At 54.9% G+C, this 26,395-nt stretch overlaps 1 protein-coding gene across 1 annotated transcript in view; it reads left to right on the top strand.

The window, feature by feature from the left end:
* Positions 1-289: 289 nt before the first annotated feature.
* ADCY3 (adenylate cyclase 3) overlaps positions 290-26,395 on the top strand; it is a 61,033-nt gene continuing 34,927 nt past the window's right edge. Inside the window, exon 1 of the mRNA XM_012727352.1 lies at positions 290-1,215. Coding sequence (XP_012582806.1) covers positions 541-1,215 — 675 coding nt within the window. The 5' untranslated portion in view covers positions 290-540. The remainder of the gene's footprint in view (positions 1,216-26,395) is intronic.

The following is a 26,395-nucleotide window of genomic DNA, read 5'->3' on the forward strand; positions in this document are numbered from 1 at the left end:
CCGGGGCCGCCGAGGGCTGGGTGGGGAAAGGAAGTAAACAGAAGGAAGCTTCAGGAATCTCGGGTGGCTCTGCCTTCTTCCCGGCACGTTTTATCTTAGGGCTTGGGCCTGGCGGAGACCGAGGCGAGGAGGTCGGGGTGGTGAGATGGCACGGGGGTGCGGGCACGGAGGCCCCCGGGCAAGCTGCAGGCAGGAAACCGGGTGTCTGGCGTGGAAGGACGAGGTGGTGCGGCCGGGCGCGTGTGAGTGCGGGGGTGGCGGGAGAAGGCCCGGCTCAGGGGCCGCCTGCTGCGAGGGGACGGACGGGTGGGTCCTGGAGAACCCGCCGGTGCCGAGCAAGAGCCGCCTGCACTCAGCCGCGTCCTGTTCAGTTGCAGACGGTCGGCGCTGCCGGTGCCCAGCAAACCCGCTCCGCGTTCCGGGCGTTCCTGGCCGCTCTGCCTTGCCTGGGTCCCCGAGAGCCCTGCTAGGCGCCCGCTCCAGAGCGTCCCTCCGCCCCCCGGCCACTTCTCCTCGGCGGTGGAAGAGGCAGCCGCCGAGATGCCGCGGAACCAGGGCTTCTCCGACCCCGAGTACTCGGCGGAGTACTCGGCTGAGTACTCGGTCAGCCTGCCCTCGGACCCCGACCGCGGGGTGGGCCGCACCCACGAGATCTCCGTCCGGAACTCGGGGTCCTGCCTCTGCCTGCCACGCTTCATGCGACTGACCTTCGTGCCCGAGTCCCTCGAGAACCTCTACCAGACCTATTTCAAAAGGCAGCGCCACGAGACCCTGCTGGTGCTGGTGGTCTTCGCCGCCCTCTTTGACTGCTACGTGGTGGTCATGTGCGCGGTGGTCTTCTCCAGCGACAAGCTGGCGCCCCTCATGGTGGCCGCCGTGGGACTGGTGTTGGACATCATCCTCTTCGTGCTCTGCAAAAAGGGGCTGCTCCCGGACCGGGTGACCCGGAAGGTGGTGCCCTACCTGCTCTGGCTGCTCATCACGGCCCAGATCTTTTCCTACCTGGGCCTGAACTTCACCCGGGCCCACGCGGCCAGCGACACGGTGGGCTGGCAGGCCTTCTTTGTCTTCTCCTACTTCATCACGCTGCCCCTCAGCCTCAGCCCCATCGTGGTCATCTCCGTGGTGTCCTGCGTGGTCCACACACTCGTCCTGGGGGTCACCGTGGCTCAGCAGCAGCAGGACGCGCTCAACGGCCTACAGTTGCTGAGAGAGGTGAGTTCTGCCTTTCCCCCTTCCGCCGGCCTCGGAAGAGGCCGCGGTGTTGTTTGCTTTGCTCTGCCCTGCGTCAGTGTGCCCCGGGCGCCTCGGAGTCACGGCTGGGCAGGAGGGCCTGCCCCTCAGCTTTTGCCCTGCACTGGAATTTGTGTGTGCTTGGCCCTGAGGCTGGAAGATGGCAGGGCTGGACCTCAGGGCCACTGTTGCTGTGTCCAGCCCGAGAGGGTGGCAGAGGCCTGCCGAGACCTGGTGTCCAGGCAGTTTCGGCGGTGCCCTTTGGGCAGAGAGGGCTCCTTTGGCGTCTGGCCTCTGCCTGTCTTTGGTTCAGTTGTGCGGACTCGGTGACCCTCCGCCAGATGGGGGACGCTGAGGGGCTGGAGGGAGCAGAGATGTGCGGTCACAGCCCCTCTTCCGCCACCCGGAGCCCAGGGTGCCTGAGCAGTGGGATGATGTGAGGACTGGTGCAGGGGACAGCTGCACTGGCCTCCGTGCTGAGCTCTGCTGGGCCTGGAGGACACGTTCTACCTGAGGGGTTGGCATTTGACCCCAGTCAACAGACTGTCGCGGCGCCAAGACCCCAGCTAGATGGTTCCTGGCCTTCTGAGTTTGTTAGCTGGTAAACACTCTCGGGGGCCTACGGGGGTCCAGGGTCAGTGGGTTCCACCATTGTCCTATCCTATGCATGAGTCCAGAGATGGAAAGTGACCTGCCCAAGGCCACACAGCCAGGACACAGCCACACGGCTATAGCGTCCATTGCCCAGTTCACTGCTCTTCCTGCTCCATCATGCTGCCACCTCCGTGTCTGCTGGCACTGGGGGCCAAGCCTCCAGGGGCCCCCCGGTGCCTTTGGTGGTTGATGCAAGAATTCTGTCGGACTGTCCCATTGCCTCCAACTTGGTTAGAAGTAAACACGGGTTTTTCGCTGCTTTAACTTTTTCCTGGTTCTTGGGCCAAGGTTCTTCCTGCTTTTCCATTCTGGCTCATGCAGTGTCCTCGCTCATGGAAGCTTTGTGCCTCTCGGTCTGCAGGAGCCCAGTCTGGGCTCGTGCAGATAGCTTCATGTTTTTCTCCTAACATCCTGTTTCGATAAGGCGACAACCTGTCCTTTCAACGTGGCATGAGATTGGTGGGTTTCAGTTTGCGTCTGTGCTGGTTGTGGGCCTGGCTGGCAGCTGTCTGGGCGGAGTAGAGGCGACCGGTGAAAAGCACAGCCCAGGGCCCACAGACAGCTGGGCATGGCAGCGTGTGAGGCCTGGGTTCCAACTGGCCACGACCTTTGCTGCACCGGCCCTTCTGGCCCTTCCCTCTCCGCCAGGGTCCCTAGGCCGCTTGAGTGGTCTTTGCTGTCCATGGTTCTCCCCACTGGGGCCCAGAGGTTGGACCCACGATTGCTTGTGCTGCTAGGAAACAAAACTCCCAGGAGACTGAGAAGCAGAAAAAGATAAAAAAATAAGTAAATCAAGACTAAAAGCATTCACATTCCATGACCTTGACATTGAAGCTTTGCCCCATGGGCCTTTGGGAGCGGAGGGGGAGGGGAAGTGGCTCTCAAGGTCTGCTAGGGAGCCTGAGATAGGGTGCGGGAGGCCCCAGCTCCAGACGGCTGTGTTCCAAAGTTTCTGAGTCACTTGTTTGGGACTAATGTGACTTTTAAAAGGTGCCCAGTTCCCAGGCCCACCCACCAGTCACCCTCAGACGCATTTCCCCGCTTTCAGTGCCTCCGTATATGGCGGAAACTGAGCCTCGGCGGCCCTGTGCCGCCACTGGAGAAACCCCGACAGCCCTTCCCCAGCCGCCAGCAGGGCGCCGTCCACTCACCGTCCACCCGCGGCTGCTCCTCTGGGCCAGCACCTCTGGGGATGGGGGCCCTCAGGATGGGAGGGGCAGGGGCTGGCGGAAGGGATGTAGGACCCCGTGGCCAGACACCCCCCATCGGGGCAACACCAGGAACTTGCTCCTGGCCCTGGCCCTTTTCTTCCCCTGCACTGCAGCTCCCCTTGTCTCGCCTCCCACCAGCTGCTGGCTCTGGCCAGTAGGGACTCCCTGCTGGGTGGGTGGGCACAAGCCCAGGCCCACACTTGAATCAGGCACTGGATGTCCAGGGGGCTGTGAGTGCTTTTGTTGCCTTTATCACCTGTGGCACTGGAGATGCGTTGCCCGTGCCTAAGTCTCCTCTGCGCCCTCCTGCCACACGCCCATGCTTAGATCTGCAAGGGGCCTGAGATGCCAGCAAACCGGCCCGCCTGCCCGGGGCTCTTCCACAGGAGGCCTTTTGGGGTTCCAGCGGGAAAAGCAAGTGGAGTCGGGCTGTGGCATGAGGTGTGGGGTTCAGGGTGGAGCTGGGGCTTCCTTCATCAGTGAGTGGGTGAACTTTACAGAGCAATATGACCTCGCAGCCTGCCCAATAGAGGGTCAGACAACAGGAGGTGGCTCTGGTGGTGCAGAATGCAGATAGGGCTGAAGCTGGAGGGGTCCTGGAGGTGCAGGAGAAGAGACTGTGGCTGCCAGGGACTCCCCTCATTCTGCCTCACCTGGAGCCTGGCACGGCTTGCCTTTTCTGGCACCTGACTGTCCATGGAGGAGATGGTGAAGCAGGGAAGAGGGGGCGGGGGTGGGAGATAACAGCTGAGGAGGAGACCCTCCCCCCTCCCCCCACATGTCAGGAGCCTGCCGGGAGTCTGCGGCCAGAGGAGTCTTTAATAGCCTTATTTCATAGCAGAAAGTCTGCTTGGGAGCAAATTCTCTCCTGGAATGAATAGCCTGCTAGGACCTTGTTGGCAAATTCAAACGTGAGAGAGCTGAGGATGTATATTTCCTCAAGCACCTACCAATGCCTAGCAGATCACTCAGCCAGTGAATAGGCCCTTGACTCCGGGGGGCCGAGGGGATGTGAGAGGGACTCGGGGTCATCAGCTGGCTGGAATTCAGGATTCTGTCCACGGTGTCCAGTGTTACTTACCTACCCCATTGCACAGGTGAGGTGACAGGCTGGGGGGAGACAGAGGGGCTGGGTCACTGGGCACGGAGGGGTCGCTGGGGAGTGAAAAGTTGGGGGCAGGCAGTGGCAGGATGTGTTCCCTAGGCTCCTGAAAGCCTCTCTGCCTCCTTCCTGCTTCTCTGGGACCCCCGAGTTATTTCCTAGGCAGTGCTGGGGAACAGGCAGGTGGCCAGAGAATGTATTAGAAAGTGCCCCTCTCACCCCTCCTGGGAATTGGACACAGGAGGAGAGAAGCCAGGACAGAGTATTCCGTGTGGGAACCTGCCTAGGAGGACCTACGAAGCTACCTGGGGTGGGTTGGGACAGGAACTGAGGCGTGGGCAGCAGCCCACTCTGGCTGGGCTGGAACAGCAAGAGCTCGGCTGAGTCTCTGAGCAGCCAGCGGCCGGGTGGGTCAGGTGGGTGAGGTGGGCCAGGTGGTGCAGGTGGTCCAGGTGAGTCAGGTGGGTGAGGTGGGCCAGGTGGTGCAGGTGGTCCAGGTGGACCAGGTGGGCCAAGTGGGCCAGGTGGGCGAGGTGGGCCAGGTGGGTGGGGTGGGCCAGGTGGGCCAGGTGGGCCAGGTGTGCATGAAACAGGGAGGGAGGAGGCAACCCCAAGGCAGCTCTTGGCCCCGGGAGCTGCTGTGGGCCAGGGTGGGACCAAGGCCTCCTCTCCATTACCAGGATAACAAGGAATGCAGACAGAGGGCGTGGGGGCACCAGCACCCCTCTCCCCCGCACAGGGGGCAGGGTCCCTTCGAACGGCACACAGCTTCGTGGGCGCCACCCCTCGGTCCCTTCCCTGGCTGCGTTTCTCTGCGGCCTCTCCTGACCCTCATCTGTGTACACACGGCGCTTTTCCAGTAGGTCACCAGGGTGCTTGTGCTGCTGAGGTCCCACCTTTCACCCACATTGCTTCACTGACGTCTTGCTGTGACTCCCAGAGTCCTCATGTTTGTTATTTTAAAGCGACACTCAGCGTCCGTGGGTTTTTCTGGAGCGGAAGCTCAAGCCCTGGGCAGGGCCGGTCCAGACCCCCGTTTCCATGCTTGGGTCTCCCCGTGCCCCTCAGGACTGCCTCACGAGCACTGAGCTCCCTTGGTATGTGCACGTGTAGGTGTGCACAGGTTAAGTGTGCACGCATGCACCCCCAGGCGCTCACCCCGCCTGAGCTTGATCTGCCCAGGTGCCCTGGTAGACGCATGAGGCGAGTTGCTAAGACCGAGTTATCCTTGCTGTGCGGTTTCTTCATAGTTGTAGAACCCACTAGCGCAGACCAGCCCCGAATAAACATCGGGGTCCCTAGCTAGCCTCCCACCCAGATACCCTTTCTCGATGGACTCCCCCAGGGGACAGTCCTGACCAGCACTCAGGTGTGTGTGTGCAGAGGTCATGCCAGGTGCAGGTGGAGACCAGCGTCTCCACCGCTGACCAGCCGGCGGTAGAGGTCGTTTCACAGAGGGGAGCGGACGTGTGCTGAGTGAAGTGACTGGTTTGGGGCCACAGCTAGGAAGGAGCGGAGCAGGCTCAGAACTCAGTGTGTGGGGTCCCTCTCTCCTGCAGTCGTGAAGGGACCCCGCTGGTCGTCATCCCGCGGGCCCGTAGCGGCCCAGTCCCAACAGAATGGGGCTTTTGGGTTCTCAGCCCACCGCTGTGAGGGGGAGCCACGGGGTGGGGGGTGGGGCGAGGAGGTGATTCTGGGGGCAGGTGTGTTGCCCTGAGCATGGAGCCCTACTATCTGGCTTGAGTGTTGCAGCCAGCAGCCCTTCCACACCTTCCGTGGCTGAGGATGGGGTTACAGGACAGAGTAGTAATGATGTCCGTGAGACCAAGTTCTGGGGAAAATACTGGATGATACTTAGTATAGGGTGGCGTGCAGTGCTGAAGTCTAAACACCCTTCTTCAAGATTGGAACTGGATCAAAAGTCTGGGCAAATCAGTCATGTTTTGACTTCACAGGGAATTCTCCAGTGCGGGGTGGCCATTTCTCCGTGGCCTTACTGCGCACACCTGGCTCCCGGCCCCATCCACACACTCCCCACCTGTCACCCATGTCTGCGTAACAGCTCGAGGAGCGTAGCAACAGTTTATCAGCGCGTGATTCTGCTCAGCTGGGCAGGTTTTCGGCTTCCCTGGCCAGGCCAGTCACTCGCTGCCTGCGCTGGGCCCTGCCTGCGTTGTTTCTTCCAGGCAGCTCTGCGGCGGCCTTCCTCACCCCTCAGGAGCCTCGGGGTCCTCCCTGGGACCCCGCCAGCCAGGTGCTCAGCTGGGTCTTCCTCTCAGCATGGTGGTGTCGAGGGAAAGTGGAAATGACGTGTGTCAAGGCTAGACCCAGCAAAGCAAGTCTCACGGCGACCAGGCAGCCTCCGGGAAGTTGATCCACCCTGAGTGAGCCTGAGGTGTGCGTGCACGAAGGGGAGGAACGGAGGGCGGGTGTCCTCTGGGGGGTGTCCTCTGGGGCAGCTGCTTGCCAGGGCCCGGGGGAGAAGGGCCTGCAGGAAACCCTGAGTCTGGGCAGGGAACAAGAATACGCCGTGGCCGCAGGATGCTTCAGAAGTTAGAAGTGTGACCCACGCAAGGCGAGAAAATACTGGATGATACTTTAATGTACTGAGATCAATCAAGTGCATTTCTGAGGTTGTTGGAAAGTTTTAGAAGCTGCAGTGCACATAAGAACGTGGTGCTCGTGGACCTGCCTGGTGATGCAGGGTCAGAGCAGCACTGTGAGGCACAGGGAGTTCGATCCCCAGCCAGGGAGGGACCCACATGGCGCGGCAGACCGTCCTGTCTCGCCCACTGCTCCCCTCAGTGTGTTTCAGTACCTCTGTCTCTGGTGAATCCTCTCACCCCACGCACCTCTGGCCTGGACCCCAGTTCTGGTATGCATGAATAAATAAACCAAAAATAAAAGATGGCAGCACTGGTAGTTCACCGCACCAGCTCGGCGCTTCACCAGAAAGTGTTTCCTTAACTTCTGAAGCAATGTTGAGCCCTGTGGTCTAGGGCCCCACCCAGGTTATGGGGTCCCTGCCCCCCTCTGGCACTGGTTCAGGCCCTTTTCCTCTCAGCTAGACGCACCGCTGAGAGGTTTGTGTTCCTTTCCTGGGAGGTGGGAGTTTGTTTCTGTCTTTCAGAAACATGTTGAATTTGCCTTTCTTAGCAGGTTGCCGTTTGCCTCGAGGGGAATTCAGATGATAGTGAATGCCTGCACCTGCACAGCCTTGGTCCTGACCCTGACCCACAGGCTACAGATGCTTGTGGAATCCATAGATTCCTGCTTTGCTTTATTTCCTTCCTCATCCATTGTCTTTGAGAGCTGGGCACATTGTTGGTGTGATCTAGGTTAGGGAGGCATTCTGGTGTTAATCTAAGTGATTTGAGAGTGATTTTTAAAGTGGGATTTATGTAACTTCAGCGTGCTAGTCAGTACTCTTTTGCCACTTGTAAGTAAAGGTTCTTTCTGGCCTAGGAAAAAGCAGCCCTAGAGGAGGGTTCTTTGGAGCCCAGAGAATGTGTCCTTGACACCTTCTTCCCCTAATCCTAATCTCTTTGGGCGAAGTGACTTGCATAGGGCCCATGGAGGGGTAGCCAAGAGCTGGTTTGGCACGCACCTCCTCCAGATGTTGCTCCTGTCTAGAGGAACTTTGTCCCATTATCATTTAGCAAACATTTTGCCAGGATTGCAACAGTTGCTCCCTTAGGTAGAGTATGCAAAGAATGAGTGACACCTGGCTCCTGCCCTCGCGGTTCGGTTCCAGGCTGCAGTGACGTCCCGCTGGTGAGAGCTGTGCTCCTAGGGACACAGGCGCTTCTGGGAGTTGGTCATTGAGTGTTGAGGATGAGTAGGAGTCTGCGAGATGGAGTGGTGAGAACATGTTTTCACTGAGTCATGGTAGGCTCTTACTTGTCTGGGGCTGGAAGCATGAGTGAGTATCAGGAGCTGGAAAGACAAAGAGAAAAGCCAGAGAGTGGAAGTGTTAGAGCAACCCACTGTGAACTGGGTTGCGTGTCTGGGGGGCCTCACTCGCACTTAAAATTCAGTTGTACTGCAGGCACACACAGAAGGTTCAATAATGGGTTTATTTTCAAAGGGGAAAGGAAAAGGAACAACCTAGGGAAAGAGAGAGAGAGATACAAGTTAACTAGAGCATCCTACCAGCAACGCTGACTTGGAACACTGATAGTTCATCAAGAGCCAAACAATCAGCCACCCGCCACTCAGTCCAGAGAGAGCCTGTGGTCCAGAGACAGAGAGTGTGCCTCCCTTATATCCCCCCAAAAGTCCCGGAATGCCTGTTTAGCTCCACCCTTGGGTCCTTGCAGTTCTCTCTGGTGTTGCTGGGAGCTGTAGTTTCCAATCACTGGAGTAAGGGCTGGAGTCCACAAAACTCTGCAGAGTTCCTTCAGGACATCCTTTCCCCCTAACAGAAGGGCTAGGGAATTTGGGCTTTATCTTTACAAGATGGTGCTCCATTGAAGGAACTTAAGCACTCTTGCTTAAGATTAGTACGCTGAAGTTACAGATGGGGTCTGTTAAGCTTTCTGGTGGACTTGAATGAAGCTACGACTGTGGAGGAAGCCTTCAAGTAGTCCAGGCATCATGCAAGGAGAGCGACCCGCTAAGACAGAAGCAAGGGATGGAGAAGACGAGTTCAGTTGGATGTGCTCATGATTTGACTCACTGTCAAATTATTCAGTGAGTAATTATCACACACCTTCTGTGTACCAGACCCCGTGTTCCAGATCTGAAGCTTAAAAGATCTGGAGTTCGGATTTGGAAACTGTCAGCATTTAAATGGCACCCCTAACCATAAGGAGAACAAGGGGTAGCTGCCCAGGGAGGTGTGAGGGATTATAAGAAGAGCTTAGGCTCCCACAGGAGGGAGCAGCCCAAGGTCAAAGAGCATCCTTGCCGCACCTCAGCCCTGTGGCTGCCTGGGCCCGCCGGGGCCAGGTGGCCTGTGCTGAGCAGATGGACCTTGGGAGCAGAAAGCAGCCCTGTCTGGTGGTGTCTTGCCCCACTCATTTCTGGGCGTTGGGGAAGCACAGCAGGCCAGGGAGAGGGGACCAGGGCCCCTGTTTACCTGGTGAATAAGGGCACATTTAACTCCCTGGCATTCTTTCATTACCTGTTAGGGAGGGGTTGATAATGTGTCTAGAGGCACCGTGCAAAGTCTAAAGCACCTTGCAAATACTAGTGAGTGTTCATTCCTTTCTTGGGAAACCACCTCTGGTCTTTCTTTGGTCTCTGACTAAATCTGACCAGGTTTGTCCCTTATCCTTTCTTTCTTCCTTTTTCTATATAACCAACTCTCTTTTGCTCTTTGTGAAATTTTAAGACTTGTCAATGATAAAATGCTGTATAGTATTGTAAAAACTTTGGAGATGAGCAAAAACAATTATTATCCTAGCACAACCAAGTTTTTGTTTTCCTTTCCATTCTCCCATGTGAAATTTGTAAAGCCATGTGCGCGTGTGTGTTACTCCTGCTTTTCTTAGTTTTAGAGTGCAGATGTTTTTCTGTTTTAAATGAGTCTTCACGATCATCATTTTTAATGACTGTAACACGATGTTGGCTAGATGAACCATAATTAACTCAGCTGGTCCTTTTCTGTAGGCCCTTGGCTTCTCATTCATTGGCTCATCATTGTAGTTTATTATTCATGTAGAGCACCAGCAGACCCATTTCCTCTCTTCTTTTCCCTCCTGGCCATTTGCATTCGCTGCTGCTTTCTCTGATCATGTCTCAGCTGTTTCTCCCAGCAACATTTCTTTTCGTCGTCCCTGAGAAACTGGCTTTGATTAGAGAAGAGGCCTTTCCTTTCCTTGCCCCTTTCCTCTCTTTAAGAACACGTGATTTGTTGTAAACAGAAGAAAATGACAAGTTTCAAAGGAATTCCCACCCCACCCTTTACCCCTAGTCAGAAACGTAAGCAGTCTGGATTTGCACATTTGCTGGATTTCCGTGGCTGTGGTGGCTGCTCACGAGCCATTTCAACACTGGCCCCACGAAATGTGACTTGGTGCCCACAGGGGAGAGCCGGCAGTGGAGGGCCAGCTGCCGTCCCAGCTTCATAGGTGGCTCCTGGGCTCTCCCTGGAAGGCTGAGTTTGTCACCCAAAAGGACTTGGCCCTGGGGAATTGACCCTCGGGGCCAAATTCTTAAGAGGGTGACCCATACACCCAAGGCTGGGTCACCCACTGGGCAGGGGTAGGTGGAGCTTCCACGCTCGCCTGCCACGAGAGTTACTGGGTACAGATTTGCTAAAGATGCCTAAGAAACTAAGCAAGTAATTCCCCCAGGAGCTCTGGGCACAGGGCACTGTGTGGTGGTGCCAGGGTAGGTCACTGCCAGGTTGGGAGCTGCTACAGCTGCCCTGAATGCCAGGAGAGTGGCACGTGTCCCCCTCTTCGGTTCTCGCTGCATCCCTGCACCTGCCAACAGCTTACCTGCTATTGGTTGGGCACTAAGCATTCCAGAAACATAGTTCTCCCACACGGGGGTGGCAGTTGCTACTGTTACAGGGTTTGGAGCAAGTCTGGGACGTTCCCTCTTTATTTCACTGAAGGACTTCATGGAGGAGGGTGACTTTAGGCAACAATTTTTTTTCTAAAAGATTTATTTATGCAGAACATACAAGAGCTGAGGTGTCGGCCGGAGATGTGGGCGTTGGGCCCACCGCCCTTCCTTGGAGGGCGCAGGGGGGAGCCCTCTGCAGCCCACGTGTGGCCTTGCAGTGTGCCTGACACACGTAGACCCCAGCGCTTGTGGCTCGGCCACGGGGTCATTGCCGTTATCCTGGCTCTGGGGGAGAGGAGCTTTGGGGTGCTGTGGCCTCCGGGGTGGCGAGAGGCTCCAGGTTCCGGCTGTCTGGGGGGCACCTGAGCTCGCCATCTCCCCTCTCCACCCTCGACCCCCCCTTTTTTTTTTTTTTTTCTGGGCAACTACCACTTTCTTGTCTTACAAATGAAACATATTTTCAGGTGCAGTTTCCCATGGGGAATATCGTGCTTCAGATGTAGGACTTTCGCTCTTGCACCGGGCAGTAGTCTCCACTTATTATCTTTTCCTTGACACCTGCCTCTGGGAGGAATGGATAACAGCGGGCAGCGGGTGGGGAGCCACTCAGCCTGCCAGAGGTGGCTCGTGCTCTGCGGGAGGCCCAGTGCCTGAGGCTGGAGGAACCTGACCCGCCGTGCCCTCTGGCCCTGGCGGCTCAGGTTGGCTCTCTGTACAAGGGTTAATGACATCTCACGAGATTCATCAGAGATTTCGGGGTGGACAGGAGGGTGGGGCTCACTGTTCAACTTGTAGGCCATGTGGGGCCGCTTCTGGGGGGCCCCCAGCACCCCCTCTAGCCCTTGTTTCCACTTCTGTTGCAGTGAGGCTCACTTGCGTTCAGACAACCCACAGGGCAGAGGATCGTCACAGTGTACGCGGGACGACGTCCCCGGGGCTTTTTTGAGTCGTTCTTCTTGTCATTATGTCATTTAGTCCTCGGGCTGCCTCTGTGAGTAGTGTTCTTGTCCTTGGCATTTTATAGATGAGAAAGGAGGAGGAACACGGCGATGAGGTGCACAGGTGCCCCAGTGGACTCGCAGTGACCTCTGGTCTCAAGGCCAAGTCTCAGGCCCCCAGGCAGTGAGGTTCCTCTTCACGGAGGGGCCGAGACAGGGAGTTGGTCAGTTAATGCAAAGTGACCATTTTTGGTGGTCATGGCCATGCCCTGTGTGTGGGCTCGTAGACTGTATCCCCGGCCCCCGAGTGAATTTTACTGTGTGAAAAAGGATAAAAACAAGTGCTCAATGGTGGTGAGCACAGGGGTTCAGCGGCTCACCCCAGTGCCGCATGAGTGGGCTTGGCATGCCACAGAGGGACATTTGGGGTGACAGAGGTGTTCCGTGGGGTGATGGATGTGGACGTCGGCACCCCTGTGTAACTTGTTCATGACTCAAACCCTGCCAAAGCACTTTATTGCTTTTTACTGTGTAAGCTAAAAGTACGGTGTTTTCAAAGTCTGTAAAATCCAGTAATCAAGTAAAAATCGTATGTGTATATCTACACACATTTATGGGTATTTGAGATAGCTTTTAATTGAAAATACTCAGCTCTGTAGTCACTCATCCTCTGTTGAAGGGAACGATCTTTCCTTTGCATATGGGAGCCCTGGCTGGTGCGCTCTGTAGTGTAGGACGTATTTACTGTCTGCAATTTCAAGCTTCCTGAAAGTGGAGGGAGAGTTAAAGTCACTTGGAAATAACCTGGGTAGAGAGCCTTCTAGGTGTTGATGACTTTTCTTTTCTTTTTTTTTTTTTTTTAAGATTTATTTGTTTATGCATACAGAACTGGGGTACAGGCCAGAGGCTCAGGGCGGTGAAAGGCTTCACCAGGGACAGAGTGGGGAGCAGAACAGGCCGACTGACGAAGCACACTGCTGAGGGGAGCAGCGGGCGGGTCAGGAGAGGTCTGCCGCGCCATGTGGTCACCTCCGGGGCAGGCGGGGATCGAACTCATGGGGAAGTGGCTTTAGCTTCTCAGTGCTGTGCTTTAACCCGCTGCGCCACCAGGGAAGGCCTGATGACTTTTCTTTTTAATGATTTATTTATACATACAGAACTGGGGTACAAGCCAGAGGTGCGGGATAGTGACAGGGTTCACCAGAGACAAAGTGGGGAGCAGAACAGGCAGATCGTTGAAGTACACTGCTGAGGGGTGCAGCGGCGGGCGGGCCAGGAGAGGTCTGCCGTGCCCTGTGTCAGCTCCGGGGCAGGCGGGGATCCAACTCGCTCTGCAGCGGCTGTGCCTAGCTACAATGCTGCATCCTAACCCGTTGTGCCACCAGGGAGGGCCCTGATGGCTTTTCTTACTTCTTGACTGGTCCACTTCTGATTCAACAACAGTTTCTTTTAACTAATCACATTTATCAGAAGTTTCCCCAATTGTCACTTTTGTTTTGTAGACGCAACTTCTTTTGATACTCATTTTATCATTAGGGGCTATACAGAACTAAATAAGGAGAAACAGCTATCACCGAACAGGCTTGGGGTTAGGCCAAACTCTTGGGAGATGCTGCCAAGGTTGGAGCAGAATTGGAGATGCAGAGAGGACCCTGCCTGCTGTGTGTGAGTCCAGTGGGTCTCACGGAGGGGTGTGGGGGGTGGCCTCGGCTGCGTGGAGCGCTTCTGTGCCGCCCTGTGCCCCTGCCCGGGGGGGCAGTGTTGTGCCCTCTCCGAGCTTCCATTCCTGGTTCTAGTTCACCCGGAGGAAGTAACATATCTGCCTCTTATTTCCTGCCCAGGGGCCCTTCCAGTATCCGAATCCAGCATTCTTGCTCTGCCTTGGTCTCCCCTTAAACCATCTCATTTTTCAAGAAACCCTCGGGTGGTGTGGTTTCCGCGCCTTGCATCATCCCGGGCACCTTCTCTGGCTGCAGACTGAAGCTGCAGACCTGTTTCACATCCTCAGCCCCTGCCCAGCACACGCCTGCTCTGAGGACCTTGCCCGTCCTACCTGTCGCAGGACACACATACGGGGGTTAGCGACTCTGTAGCTACTTGGGGAGCAGGTGTCTCGTTCTGGAAGTTCAGCTCTCAGTCCTTCATGGGAAGATTGTAGTCTGCATAAACATTTACATTAATTTCGAGAAACCCACTATGGCCTGATGAGCTGGGCCACTCTGTAGAGAGTGTGCACTGCCCCTGGCCTGGCGGGATGCGCTGTTCGAGGCAGTGGGGAGAGGAGCTGTTGCTGCCTGGGCTCCCCGCTGGCCACTGCCGTCCTCACAGTATGCACGGTCCTCACGCCTTCTCCACCCCTATTTCTTCTCTGGTCCTGTGTCTGCAGAACAGCTCAGATGGGCATGATTATCGAATTAGTTGCAATCTGACACATCCTCCCCTCTGACAGCCCTCTCCTTACAGGGGTGCTGTGGCTGTCGGTTATGTAGAGTGGATAATCTCATCTGTGTGCCTATTTGTGGGTATCTCTTTCCCTCTGTCTCCTAATTTGTTTGCGTGCATTTCTGGATGCTGGGCACAGACGAGTCACGTGGGGTTCTACCTGCAAGGAGAGCCAGCCTAATTTATTTACTTAAAAAACGAAAATACAAGACTCATTGCCTGGAGTTGGGCCTGGGCCTGCCACAGAGTAGTTCTGCCATGTGTGTTCAGCGTTGATGGGTGAATCACTGTCAGGTTAGCCACGTGAAGCCGCCGATATTGTACTAGTTGCGACCCAGGAGAAATGGCAGTTGCACTTCATATGGTTCAACTTAATATAAAAATAACAAATATGCCCCTTCTGGAAAGCCTGGAAAACAACAGCGGCCCTATGCCGCTGTCCCTGAGGGTTCCTTCGTTAACATGGGGCCCTCTTTGCAGATGAAGATTGGTTTCTCATCTGTCATGTGAGTGCTCATTGTAAGAAACCATTCAACCCCTGGGGGAGTGGAAAAGCGAAAAGCTTCTCCCCTCCCCTGTTCTTCTTCCCTGGGTAACCATTGCCAAGTGTCTGGTGTGAACACTTCTGAGGGCCTCCTGTGACTTTGCACATGTATGTGAACATACGTGTGTGTGGGACTGAGAGATCCCGGTACAAGTGTTTGCAGATCAGCAAAACAAACCCCTCTCCTCAAATGTCTCCACCTTCTCCTCCGGGGACCAGCTCCCCTCTCACGGAGCCGCAGGCTGCCTGCTGACCTCCCCTCCCTCAGCCAGGCGCTCCCACTGCAAGGTCTCCTGGCAGCCTTTGTGTGCAGCTGTGTCCACTCCTGGGGCAAAGGAAGAGCCAAGCTGTGCCTGCCAGCTTCGGGGCGGGGTGGGGACCAGCAAGGAGGGCTCCTCGCGGGCCCAGCAGGCTGCTTGCCGGGGAGGGGCCTGGTGGGGAGCGAGGTGTTGTGTCAGCGGTAGCCCTGGTCCTTTCTGCACATGTGGGTACTTCTGGGACTCTGGCACCACCCTGTCAGCTGTATCGACCCCAAAAGAGAGCGTGACAGTTGTGGCAAAGGAGTCAGGGCGTCGGGAGGGAAGCCGGGCCAGGAGCTGGACACCAGGGGCACCTTGAGCCCTTCCGGGCCTCTTTTGCACTCCACAGTCTCCACCTCCCTCCCGGGGACCAGCAGTCTTCCATTTCTGGTTCTGTCTTTTCCTCATTGTCTTGTCAGTGACTTCAGTTCACACCGTGTCCGCTGGGGATCAGGTTTGGGTCAAGCTTGGTCTCCCTGAGCTTGGTCTCCTCGGTGAGCGAGGGCTGTGGCCTGGGGCACAGGAGCTGGGTGCGGGGCCCCAGGCCGGTCCCAGGGCGGCAGCTGCCCGCTGGCTCTGTGGTCTTGGACATACCGTCCCGTCCTTTACTGAGGCCCCGTCCGAGCCCGTAGGTAGCGCTGTGACTGGCGCTTACCTGGTGAGTGCGCGGCCATGCGACGGGCCGCTGCCTCCATAGGGTTGTGCTGAGAGAGTGGACAAGGTGGCGAGTAAAAGCTCGTTGTAAACCACAAAACCCTGTTCAGCTGCAAGTGTTACTATTACTACACATTTATCTGGAACTACGTAAAACCAAAAAATTGTATCTGTGTTGTACTGAGAAATTGGCACCAGCCAACTGCTCAGACCAAGTCAGTGATTCATGGCAAAGAATTTTGTTTTTTGTTTTTTTTTTTTAAAGATTTATTTATTTGTGCACACAGAACTGGGGTACAGGCCAGAGGCTCAGGGGCGGCGAGAGGATTCACCAGAGACAGAGTGGGGAGCAGAACAGGCTGATCCACGAAGTACGCTGCTGTGGGGAGCAGCAGCGGGTCAGGAGAGGGCTGCCACAGGCAGAGTTTTATTTGAAGAAGACAGAGCCTGATTCGCAGTACCGTCTCCTCTTTCAAAGGGAGTGAGGGTTTCCGGCAGGGTGGGATGGGCTGGAATGCCTGAACCGTGGCTGTGCACACACTGCGTACCTTCATGGCCAAGCTGTGTCTCCTCATGGGCCTGTTTAGAAAACAGTGGCCGAACATCTAAACAACTAGCAACAACAAATGTTGGTGAGGATGTGGAGAAAAAGGAACTCTCCTGCACTGCTGGTGGGAATGCAAACTAGTACAACCACTATGGAAAACTGTTTGGAGGATCCTCAAACTGCTAAACATGGAGCTTCCCTATGATCCAGCAATCCCACTCCTAGGTATCTACCCAAAAGACACAAAAACACTGATTGAAAAAGATACCTGTACCCCATGTTTATTGCTGCTTTATTTACAATTGGAAAAACATGGAAGCAGCCCAAATGCCCAAAAGTAGATGACTGGATAAAAAAGATGTGGTACATATATACAATAGAATATTACTCAGCAACCAAAAAAGAGAAACACATGTCTTTTGCAGCAACTTGGATGGAGCTGGAGAAGATCATGCTTAGTGAGATAAGCCAGAAAGAGAAAGAAAAATACCAGATGGTGTCACTCATAGCAGGAGTATAATGGACCAGGCGAGAAAATAACAAAAATAATGAACAACCATATACCAGAGACATTTTGTGGGGGAGGAGTGGGGAATGGGATCAAAAATGGGGGCGGGGGGGGGGGGAAACGCATGGGATTATGGTGATGGCACACGGGTGACTCGGTGATGGGAAACCCGCGGGGTTCACAGTCGAGATGGAAAAAAAAAATATAAAAAAAGATAAAAAAAAAAACTTGTAATAAAAAAAAAACAGTGGCCGAATATGTCCTCAAGGGGGTTTTTAGTGAAAGTGACATTAATGAAACCCAGGCCAGGTTACGTCACCGAGGGTCTCCCCTGCACGTAGCCTTCACTGGTTCAGGCTGGACCCCACCATTTGGCCCTTAGCCAATTTCAGATGCCGTGGGGGCTCGTCCTGATAAAACAAGCCCCAGGTCACTCTGTAACCTGTCCGGGTGCCACCCTTAGGAGTTCTGCTTGTGTGAAGTCACAAATCAGGATGGCTCTTGCCGGCCCTGCCTCTTGCTGACCTGCTGTCCACTCTGCTGCTGCCTGGAGGGACAGCTGAGAGACCGCCTGAGCTCAGAGATGCTGGTGGTCACACAGAGAGAAGGTTCTCTAGAGAGACACGTGACGCCACGGGGGTGGGCGGGGCCTGGGACAGGTGCAGGAAGCAGGGAGGGCGGAGGGTTCCTCTCAGGCTTCTGTGTGGCTCTGCTTCACGTGGCGGCACAGGGCGTGGGTGGGAGGGGTCCCGGCAGCTGGCTGTGGGGTGACAAGCGTGGGTGAGAGGTTTGGGGGTGTTGGAGCTTCTTGAGGCAGGAGGCTGTGGCGTCTGCCTGCCTCGGAAGCTGGAGGCGAGGGCCGCAGGTGGCCTGGCACGGGCGTGTGCTGAGGGCCGGGCGGTGTTCTCTGCCCTTGAGTTTCCAGTGTGAGCTGGGACGGCCTCGATGTCAGGCCTTCCCCAGGGAGCTGCTCTGGGTTGCCCCGTTCATTTGCTTTTGTTCTCCACTCTTGGGATTCAGTTTGCTGCTCTGTGCCCTCTAGGCCTCACGAGGCCAGGGTTCTGTCTCCCGAGACCTAGAACCAGGAGCTGTGCGGTTTCCTGAGCAGGATTGCTAGTCCTGCTTCCCTGCTGCTGGGCCAAAAAGTAAGTTAGAGGTTGGGATGTTTCGTTTTCTTCCAACTCTTGAGAAGCTGCATTGAGAGACTGGTCTGAGAGCGAAGGTCCTTAGAGGGCATTTCCTCTGGCTCAGTGTAATTGCCTTAATCTGCTATTGTGGCTCATTTTTCCCTTTGGAAAAAGGAGAAACACTGTCTGACTCACTTCTTCATAAAATACTGTGTGTTCAACTTCTCCCTCAGGAAGGTCTCACAAAGGCACATTTTGATACAATCATTATTCTTAACTTCCAGTCAAGGAGACAGTAGGTTCCAGTTCTTTTTCTCCTTTCTGGGCCTACATAGGGGTCACCCCACAATGCCTGAAAGGACATCTAGAGGCCCTTGGGGACCCTCTGGCCTACAAGACCTGCGGGAAGACAGAGGAAAAGCCTCAGTGTGCCTCAGTCAAGGAGGCTTCATGGAGGAGGCAGTGCTGGGCTGGTCAAGAAATGCAAATTGGATTTGAGTCTTCGATTGATGAGTAGGAGGAGTAGAGGCAGTTGCTGGTGAGTGCTGACTTAGGCGCGTACATGGCATGCTTTGCCTGGAGGGCTGACCGTGTGGGTGTAAGGCAAGGCTGGACGCTAATTCAGGGTCTGCAGTTCGGGGTCTCAAAAGCTATACAAAGCGGCTTTGCTACATTCTGTATGCACTGGGGAGCAGTGAAGTGCCAGAGAGAGGGAGAGAGGAATATTTCAAGAAATCATAGGGAAAATTCCAAATTTGATGAAGACCATAAGCCCACAGTTCAGAAAACTCAATTTAATTCAAATAAATATCAGTAATACAAATTAAAGACATTTCTTAATGAAACGATAAGTGATTAAATTAAGCGATGGGGGGGGGAACTGACAGAGGGGGGAGGGAAGAAAGATCCCATGGAGAGCAACAAAGGAGAGAAGATCGCCGATGGCACAAATTATTCAAGGTGAAAGACAAGAGAACCGAAGGCCGAGACAGGCCTCCTAGAGCCCTGCGCGTCAAACAGCCTTTGAACATGAAGCTGAGAGAAGGACTTTTTGGAGACCAAAGTGGAGAGAGTTGACCACTAGCACCATACAGGGTAGAAATCTGGGTGCACAAAGACACGAAGAGGCCCGCACATGGTAATTATGTGAGAAAATGGACGTTATTTTGTCTGTTTTAATCTCTTTAAAAGGCTGAGTGACAATGTAAATGCTGTATGGTTGCTTGTAAGCGACATGGAAGCAACCTGTGTAGCAGCAGCAGGACAAAGGGCAGGAGACCAGAGCGGAAAGTACGATTTACCTGCACCGCATGTAAAGACGTGTATTGAAGTGAGAGGAACTCCGTGGCAGATGTGTAGTGTGCACCTCAGAGACTGTCAAAGCCCTAACGAAGACATGTGGCTCTAGGCCAGAAGCGGGGATGAAGTTGAACAAGAAGCGCAGTAATTCAAAACATGGCAAGAAAGCGGTGGAAAAGCAACAGAGAACAGCAGAGACAAAGAAGACAGCCATCAAGATGATAATTTCACATCCGGTCTTCACCTTTCGGTGAGAATGAAAGCCGTGCATGTGTGTATGCACAGATGAGCCGTAAACTTACCACACACCAGAGATTCTGCATTTGAGTTAAGTGTTCTTAATATTTGCTTTTACAACTGACATCACACAATTTAAAGAAAGATGGTGACCTCACCAAGGAGGTGAAGGGTGTATTCAGTGAAAGCCACAGAACATTATTAAAGGAATCAGATCATAACATAAGGTGATGATGTAACATAAAGTCACTCCTGCTCATGGATGGGGAGAGTCAATATAACCAAAGTGACTGTTTGCTCAAAAGCTATATATAAATTTAATGCAACCCCTATCAAAATACCAGCAGTATCCTTTAAAAAAAATGGAACAAAAGATGTGGAAAAGTATATGGAGTCACACAAGAACTCGAATAGCAAAAGCGACCCTGAGATAAAAGAGAAACAGAAACATTATGTTACCTGCCCTTGAACTCCACGTACAATAGTAATTAAAGCAGTGTGATCTTGGCATAAAAATAGATATATGACTCCATAAAACTGAATGGAAAACCTAGAAATCTACCCACATATATATCAATACTTGATTCATGATGAAGCCATGATTGTACAGCAGGGACATGTCGTCTCCTCAACAAAGGATGCTCGGAAAACCGAACAGCTGCATGGAAAAGAATAAAGTTGGACCCCCATAATGCTGTGTACAGAAATAAATTCAAAATGAACTAAACACTTAGACATAAGACCCGGAGAAAGGATAACCTGTCAGTAGATGATGCTGGGATAACTAGATATGCATTTGGGGAAAAAATTGTGATCCCATCCCTTACCCACATAGAAACATTCATGATCATGGTAAGACTGAAACTGTGGAACTTGTCAAGGAAAAACTGTAGGAGAAAAATCTTTGTGACTGTGGGTTGGGTGAAGAATTCTTAAATGGAGCCTAATTGAAGCTATTAGCCTCTTCCCCTGTGAGGAAGCTGAGGGGGAGGGGACTTGCCAAGGACGATACAAGCAAAGCTTGTCTTGCTCCAAATCAGTGCTGGAGCAGAAAATCCTGCCCGTTTTAGGGGCGGGAGAGGGGCTGTGGACGGTGGCCTGAGGTTCATGGCGTCCCCAGGGTCCTGGCAGCACAGTGGGCTGGCGAGGACTTGATGACTGAGGTGAGGGCAGCTGCTGGCGTGGCCTCCGGGGACCTCCCAGGAGAAGTGGGAAAGAGAGAACAGAGGAACTGAGCCCACCAGCCGGGAGGAGGGGTCTGGGGTCTGGGTGGAGCAACCCTGTGGGCCCACAGCCCAGCCAGCATGTGATGGGCAGGGGGAGAGCTGGGCCCGGGGGCCGAGGGCAGCAGGAAAATAGTGGAACGCGTATGCAGGGGACAGCCTGAGCGGACATCAAGGTGAACCCTACGGGGCAAGGTCAAGGGCGTGGATCACACTTACATGTGCAGCAGCAATAAGGTTACACTCCGGGCCTCCCTGGTGGCGCAGGGGCTTAGTCTCAGCACTGACACTCTGTGCAGCCACTGCAGCATGAGTTAGATCCCCAGTCAGGGCGCTGACCCACATGGCGCAGCAGACCTCTCCTGTCTCCCCGCTGCTCCCCTCAGCAGTGTGTTTCAGTAGAGCTCCCTGTTCTGCTCCCTACTCTGGTGAAGCCTCTCACCCCCAGCACCTCTGGCCTGTACCCCAGTTCTTGTGTGTGTAAATAAGTAAATCTAAAATAAATAAATAAATATAAGTTCTTGATTCAGTTCATTGTTCCCTGGCTGCCCGGAACCTCCTGGGTAAAGAGGGATTCAGAATCCAGATTCCTGGCCTTGCTCCAGATGCAGGAAAGCAGGATGTCTGAGGATAGAGCTTTTGAACAGATACACCCCGTTTAATAAAGCACTTTACTGTGCTTCACAGATAATGTTGCTTATAGATTGAAGGTTTGTGGCCCAAAGACTCACGGCTCAGGTGATGGTGAACAGTTTTAGCAAGAAAGTATTTTTTAAGACATAATGCTCTTAGGCTACAATACAGCATTGTGCAGCCATAAATTTTAGTTGCCTTAGAAAACCAGAAAATGGGCCTCCCTGTAGGCACAACGGATTAAAGTGCAGCACTGCAAGGTATCCGCAGCTGCTTCAGCACGAGGTCCACCCCCGGGCAGGAAGCTGACCCACAGGGCGCAGCAGCCCTCTCCTGTCCCGCCCGCTGCTGTGTGTTTCAGTCACTCTGCCTGTTCTGCTCCCCACTCTGTCTCTGGTGAATCCTCTCACCCACCCCTCTGGCCTGTACCCCAGTTCTGTGTGCATAAATAAATAAACCTTAAAAAAAAACTACACAACTCACATTGTCATGTTGGCCGGCTGCACAGGCTGGAGCCCCTGGAGCCTCTGGGGGGCAGGAGGGGGCGCCCCCCCAGCACAGACAGGTTTCCAGCCCTCCCCTTCCGAGGTCTGCAAGGGCTGTTAGGGGCGGGAGGAGGCGCAGCACTGGATGACGTTCAGCACTGACAGCGGGACCCCAGTTTGCTGCCTCAGAATGGCGACCGTGTCTGTGGGACTCTGGGTGTTCACAGGGGCACCTGCCGGGCCCCTCGAGCCCTTCGTCTTCACCAGTCCTCACAACCTGCTGTGCGGGGGGCTGGCATGCACCCCTCTCACAGGGAAGCACAGCTGCCGGTGACACTGCGTGTGCATTTCGAACCTTGCTGTGCGCAGACACAGCTGACGGTGGGTGCACCCCACGCCGAGGCAGGAGAGGGGTCAGTCGGGTGAGGCTCTTGTGTGTCAAAAAGCGTAAGGCCCTTTCATGGGGACATTAGGCAAAAACCAGTATTTTAATAGTCAGAACTTCTCCAGAAGCCTGGAGTGGTTTTAGGACTCTTGCAAGCCCCAAATGTGTCCCCAGGTGAGAAAATCCTGCCAGCCGCGTGCCAGTCTCAGAGGGACGGGACAGGTGTGGCTCCTGCAGGTGAAGAAGTGATGGGGGAAGAGGAAGATGGCCAGGTGGCTGCCAAGGAGAGTTTGATGTCTGCATGGCAGTAACACATGTCACAGGCTGCAAGGTGGCACAGGGGAGCATTTTACCAATACCAGTGCGCGTGCTTCTGCTTAGCTTTTGGGGGTGCTGCTTGGCCACAGCTCCCGGGTGACTCCCTGGCACAGCAGGGCTAGGAATTGCCAAATTTCCAGCAAGGGGCACTCTGGTGGCACTAAATCCAGTCATTTGAGGCTCAGCCACTGCAGGCAAGAAGTAACGGTTGCCAGGACTTCAGATCAGATCTGGGGGTTGAAAGCTTCAGGTGTGACGTGCCTGAGAAGGACCATGGCCTGGCCGGTCCTCCCAGACCAGCCTCTGCTTGGGTACATGTTCGCTTTGCCAAGCAGGGAGAGGGAGCAACAGGAGGGTGCTGGGCCGTGAGTAGGAAACTTGCAAAATGACTAAAAATCTGAGTTGAGAACCAGGGAATAAAGGAGGAGCCAGGAAAGAACCTGAAGGGAGGGAAGCTTTTCCCAGATTCGGACAGGAAAATGACGGTGAGGGCCCAGGGACCAGGGTGGGGGATGCCAGGCCCGGAGGTCACTGACAAGGGAGTAAAAAGATCAGATGCTGGGCACAGCGGACAGGCGCCAGCACCGTGTGTTGAGTGTTTGGTCCGCAGAACCAGGGAGAGCGGAGGGTCTGGACTTTGTCTGGACTTTGTCCAGCTGGGAGGAGCAGAAGGGGCCCCCAGAGACGTGTGACTTGCAGATTCCTGGGGTCAGCAGGCCAGAGGGGCCCAGGCAGGGCTTTCCCTAACCAGTTTGCACCAGGAGCTGATGTAGCCGGCCCAGGCACACACGCCTGGAATAGCAGCTCAGGAAAAAGTTCTGAAGGCTGAGTCAGGACCAGTGACTGAAACAAAATCCACGGCTCCTGGGCAGACTCCGTCCTAGAGGATGTGGGGACCGGGGAGCTGAGCGCGCCCTAAGAAGCACTGTAGAAAAGGAGGGAGGGGCCTCCCTGCTGGCTCAAGGGCTTAAGTCTCAGCTCTATGGATCTGCGCGTGGCCACTGCAGCGCCACTCGGTCCCTGGCCAGGGAGCTGACCCACGGGGCGCAGCCGACCTCTCCTGTCTCACCTCTGCTCCCCTCAGCAGTGTGTTTCAGCAGATCCACCTGGTCTGCTCCCCACTCTGGTGAATCCTCTTACCACCCTCCCCCCGCCTATACCCCAGCTCTTAGAGCATAAATACATTTTAAAAAAAGATTATTGATGTGTACAGAACTAGGGTACAGGCCAGAGATGCAGGGGGTGAGAGGATTCCCCAGAGACAGAGTGGGGAGCACAACAAGCTGACTGACGAAGTGCACTGCTGAGGGGAGCAGCGGGCGGGCCAGGGGAGGTCTGCCGCGCCATGTGGTCACCTCCGGGGCAGGCGGGAATCGAACTCATGCGGGAATCGAACTCATGCGGGAATCGAACTCATGCGGAAGTGGCTTAAGCTTCTCAGTGCTGTGCTTTAACCCGCTGCGCCACCAGGCAGGACCTGCATAAATACATTTTTTAAAAAGACAAGAGGAGGGGTGGAATCTCCAAGGAGCAAGTCCTGACTCAGGAGAGGGGCGGGACCCCTCTGGGCTCTACAGCTCAGAGTGCAGAAAGTTCTGTTCCGTCTTCGTCCCATGTTGAGTGAGAGCTCGCGATTCCCGGAATGGGCAGAGCGTTTGCTGTGCTCCGTGGGCCCCTTGGCGAGGCTTCCTTGCTTCTGTGTGACCCGTGCTCTCCCTCCACATTTCACATGCTGAGCTTGTGTGTTGGATTATTTCTGAAATTCTAAACATCTTCGGTCTCCAGATTGAATGTTCTTCTCTCTCCCCTAGTTGTGACAATCAACAGTGTCCCAGGCGCGTGGCCAAGCCACCCCGTGGCGAGGAAGCAGTCAACCCTCTACCCCATGGAAAACTGCTGCTCTAGGCTTTTCTTTTTTAGCTTGGTATTTGTCTCTCGTGTGACGGAGATACCTCAATGAAGGAAGAATATTCTGTAGCTTCTTTCCACGGCGTTGTTACTCCCGCCGCAAAGCGCAGCATGCCGCAGCCTGTGTGGGTCTCAGCGCCGCAACCATGCGCTGCACACAGGGGCCCCCTGGGCTGACTGTGCTGGTGGGGGAGACCTAGGAGGTGCCCAGGGGCAGGAGGTGTCTCCTGGAAAAGAGGCAAGTGTCCTCTGCTGCAGGGCATGTTCTCGTGCAGGCTGCTTGCCTTTCCCATTTACGCCGTGGCTGGGTCCCTGTCCTCCGTTTCTCAGTTTAAATGACGAGGAGACCTTGTCCTAGGCACTGGTCACAGTCAGCGGTTCCCACCTGCTGCTGCGTCACCCCAGCCAGCGGCTCGGGCTCACCTTTCCACGCGTCTGTGGGCCGCGGCTCATGCCGGTGGGCTGCTCTGGGATTGGCCCCCGCTGCAGCTGAGGTTCAAGCCGCGGGGCTCATTCTGCTGGGCCAGGGACTCTCTCTGTGCATCTTGTTCTCTGGGTGATAGCAGGAGCACAAGAGGAAAAGCAAGCAGGTTCCACAAATCCGCTCACGTCAGAGGCAAGAAATTCCCTGGTCAAAGCAAGTCACGTGGTCAGGGTGGCAGGCGGGAAGAGTGCTTCGGCGCAGAACGGGGGGAGTGAAGAAGGGGGGTCCCTCCCCGTGCAGAGCGGCCCTGCTCACTGTGCCTCTCTACTCTGCCCATCTCTGATGCTCTTTTTCTCTACTACCTAAGGACAACGACTTGTGTTTGTTTTGCTTGTTCTTTTTAAAGATGTATTTATTGATGCATACAGAACTGGGGTACAGGCCACAGGTGCAGGGGTGCAGGGGCAGTAGAGGCTTCACCAGAGACAGAGAGGGGAACAGAACAGGCAGACTGACGAAGTCCACTGCTGAGGGGAGCAGCGGGCGGGTCAGGAGAGGTCTGCCGCGCTGTGTGGTCACCTCCGGGGCAGGCGGGGATCGAACTCGTGCTGTAGGGGCTGTGGCCAGCTGTGTAGTGCTGTGCTGAAACCTGGTGAGCCACCAGAGAGGGCCCTGTTTTCCTTGTTCTTTTTTATATTGGTTATAATCGCCATAGGACATTATTTTTACTAATTTCTCTGATGTTGTATACCTGAGTATTTGTTTCTTATTTGTCTACTGTCTATTGGCTCCACAGCAGCAAGGGCGTTTTCTGCCTTGCTCGTGGCTAAGTGCCCAGTGTGGGCACTCATTCTTTGAGTGAGTGAGTGAATGAATGAAGGAATGAGTGATTGGGGAGTTAGGGAGGGGTGTGGCGCTGGGTCTTGAAATAATGACGATAGCTAGCATTTCTGAGGAAGGACCAGTCTTGTGCTGTGTGCTTGACTGACCTGGTGGGGGGGGGGGGTTGTGTGGGACTGCATGAGTCACCCCTGGATCTGCAGACATGTGTTTCCGTGTCCCACCCCAAACCCACCTGCTTGCTCCAGGCCCTTACTGGATCCTGTGCTCCCTGGGGGCCTGGACTCGTCCAGCCTCATGAGCCCTCAGCCCTAATTCAACTAGGGAGACAGTAGTGAGGGGGGCAGAGGGTGGGGTTCTAGTCCCAGCACTTTTAGGAGACTGACTCGTACCCTAATTTCTCTGCACTTAGTCTCTCCCACGAAAGGAGAATAAGAAAGCCTTGCTGCTGTGGCAACAGGTCAATGAATATGAAGGCTCTTGTGAAGCCTTAATCAATATTATTAGATCCCAATTTGTCTTTGCCCCTTTGGAAGAAAAGAAAAAAAAAATCACTAAGGACATATTTTGTGCTGGGTGGTGCACACAAGCGCTTTCGGTCTCCCTGGCACAGCCCTTGTACGGAAGCCAAGTCTCAGAGAGGTTGAGTAACTTGCTCCGGGCCACACAGCCTGGGCGCCGCACGCCAGGTGAGGGTGATGGTGCGGCCCACCTTGGCCGGCCTCCCGCGCACCTCACCAGGCCCCTCCAAGGCCCTGCAGCCCAGGACTCCAGGCTGGGGCCCCGGCGGGCGGCAGCCACCCCGGGCTCTGCGTGGCGTCCGTGGCTGGGGAGGCCGTGGCCGGTGGGGGTGCCTTCTCCCCTGCTC

Source organism: Condylura cristata, unplaced genomic scaffold (assembly GCF_000260355.1).
Source record: "Condylura cristata isolate star-nosed mole 26May11 unplaced genomic scaffold, ConCri1.0 scaffold00020, whole genome shotgun sequence".
NCBI lineage: Eukaryota > Metazoa > Chordata > Mammalia > Eulipotyphla > Talpidae > Condylura > Condylura cristata.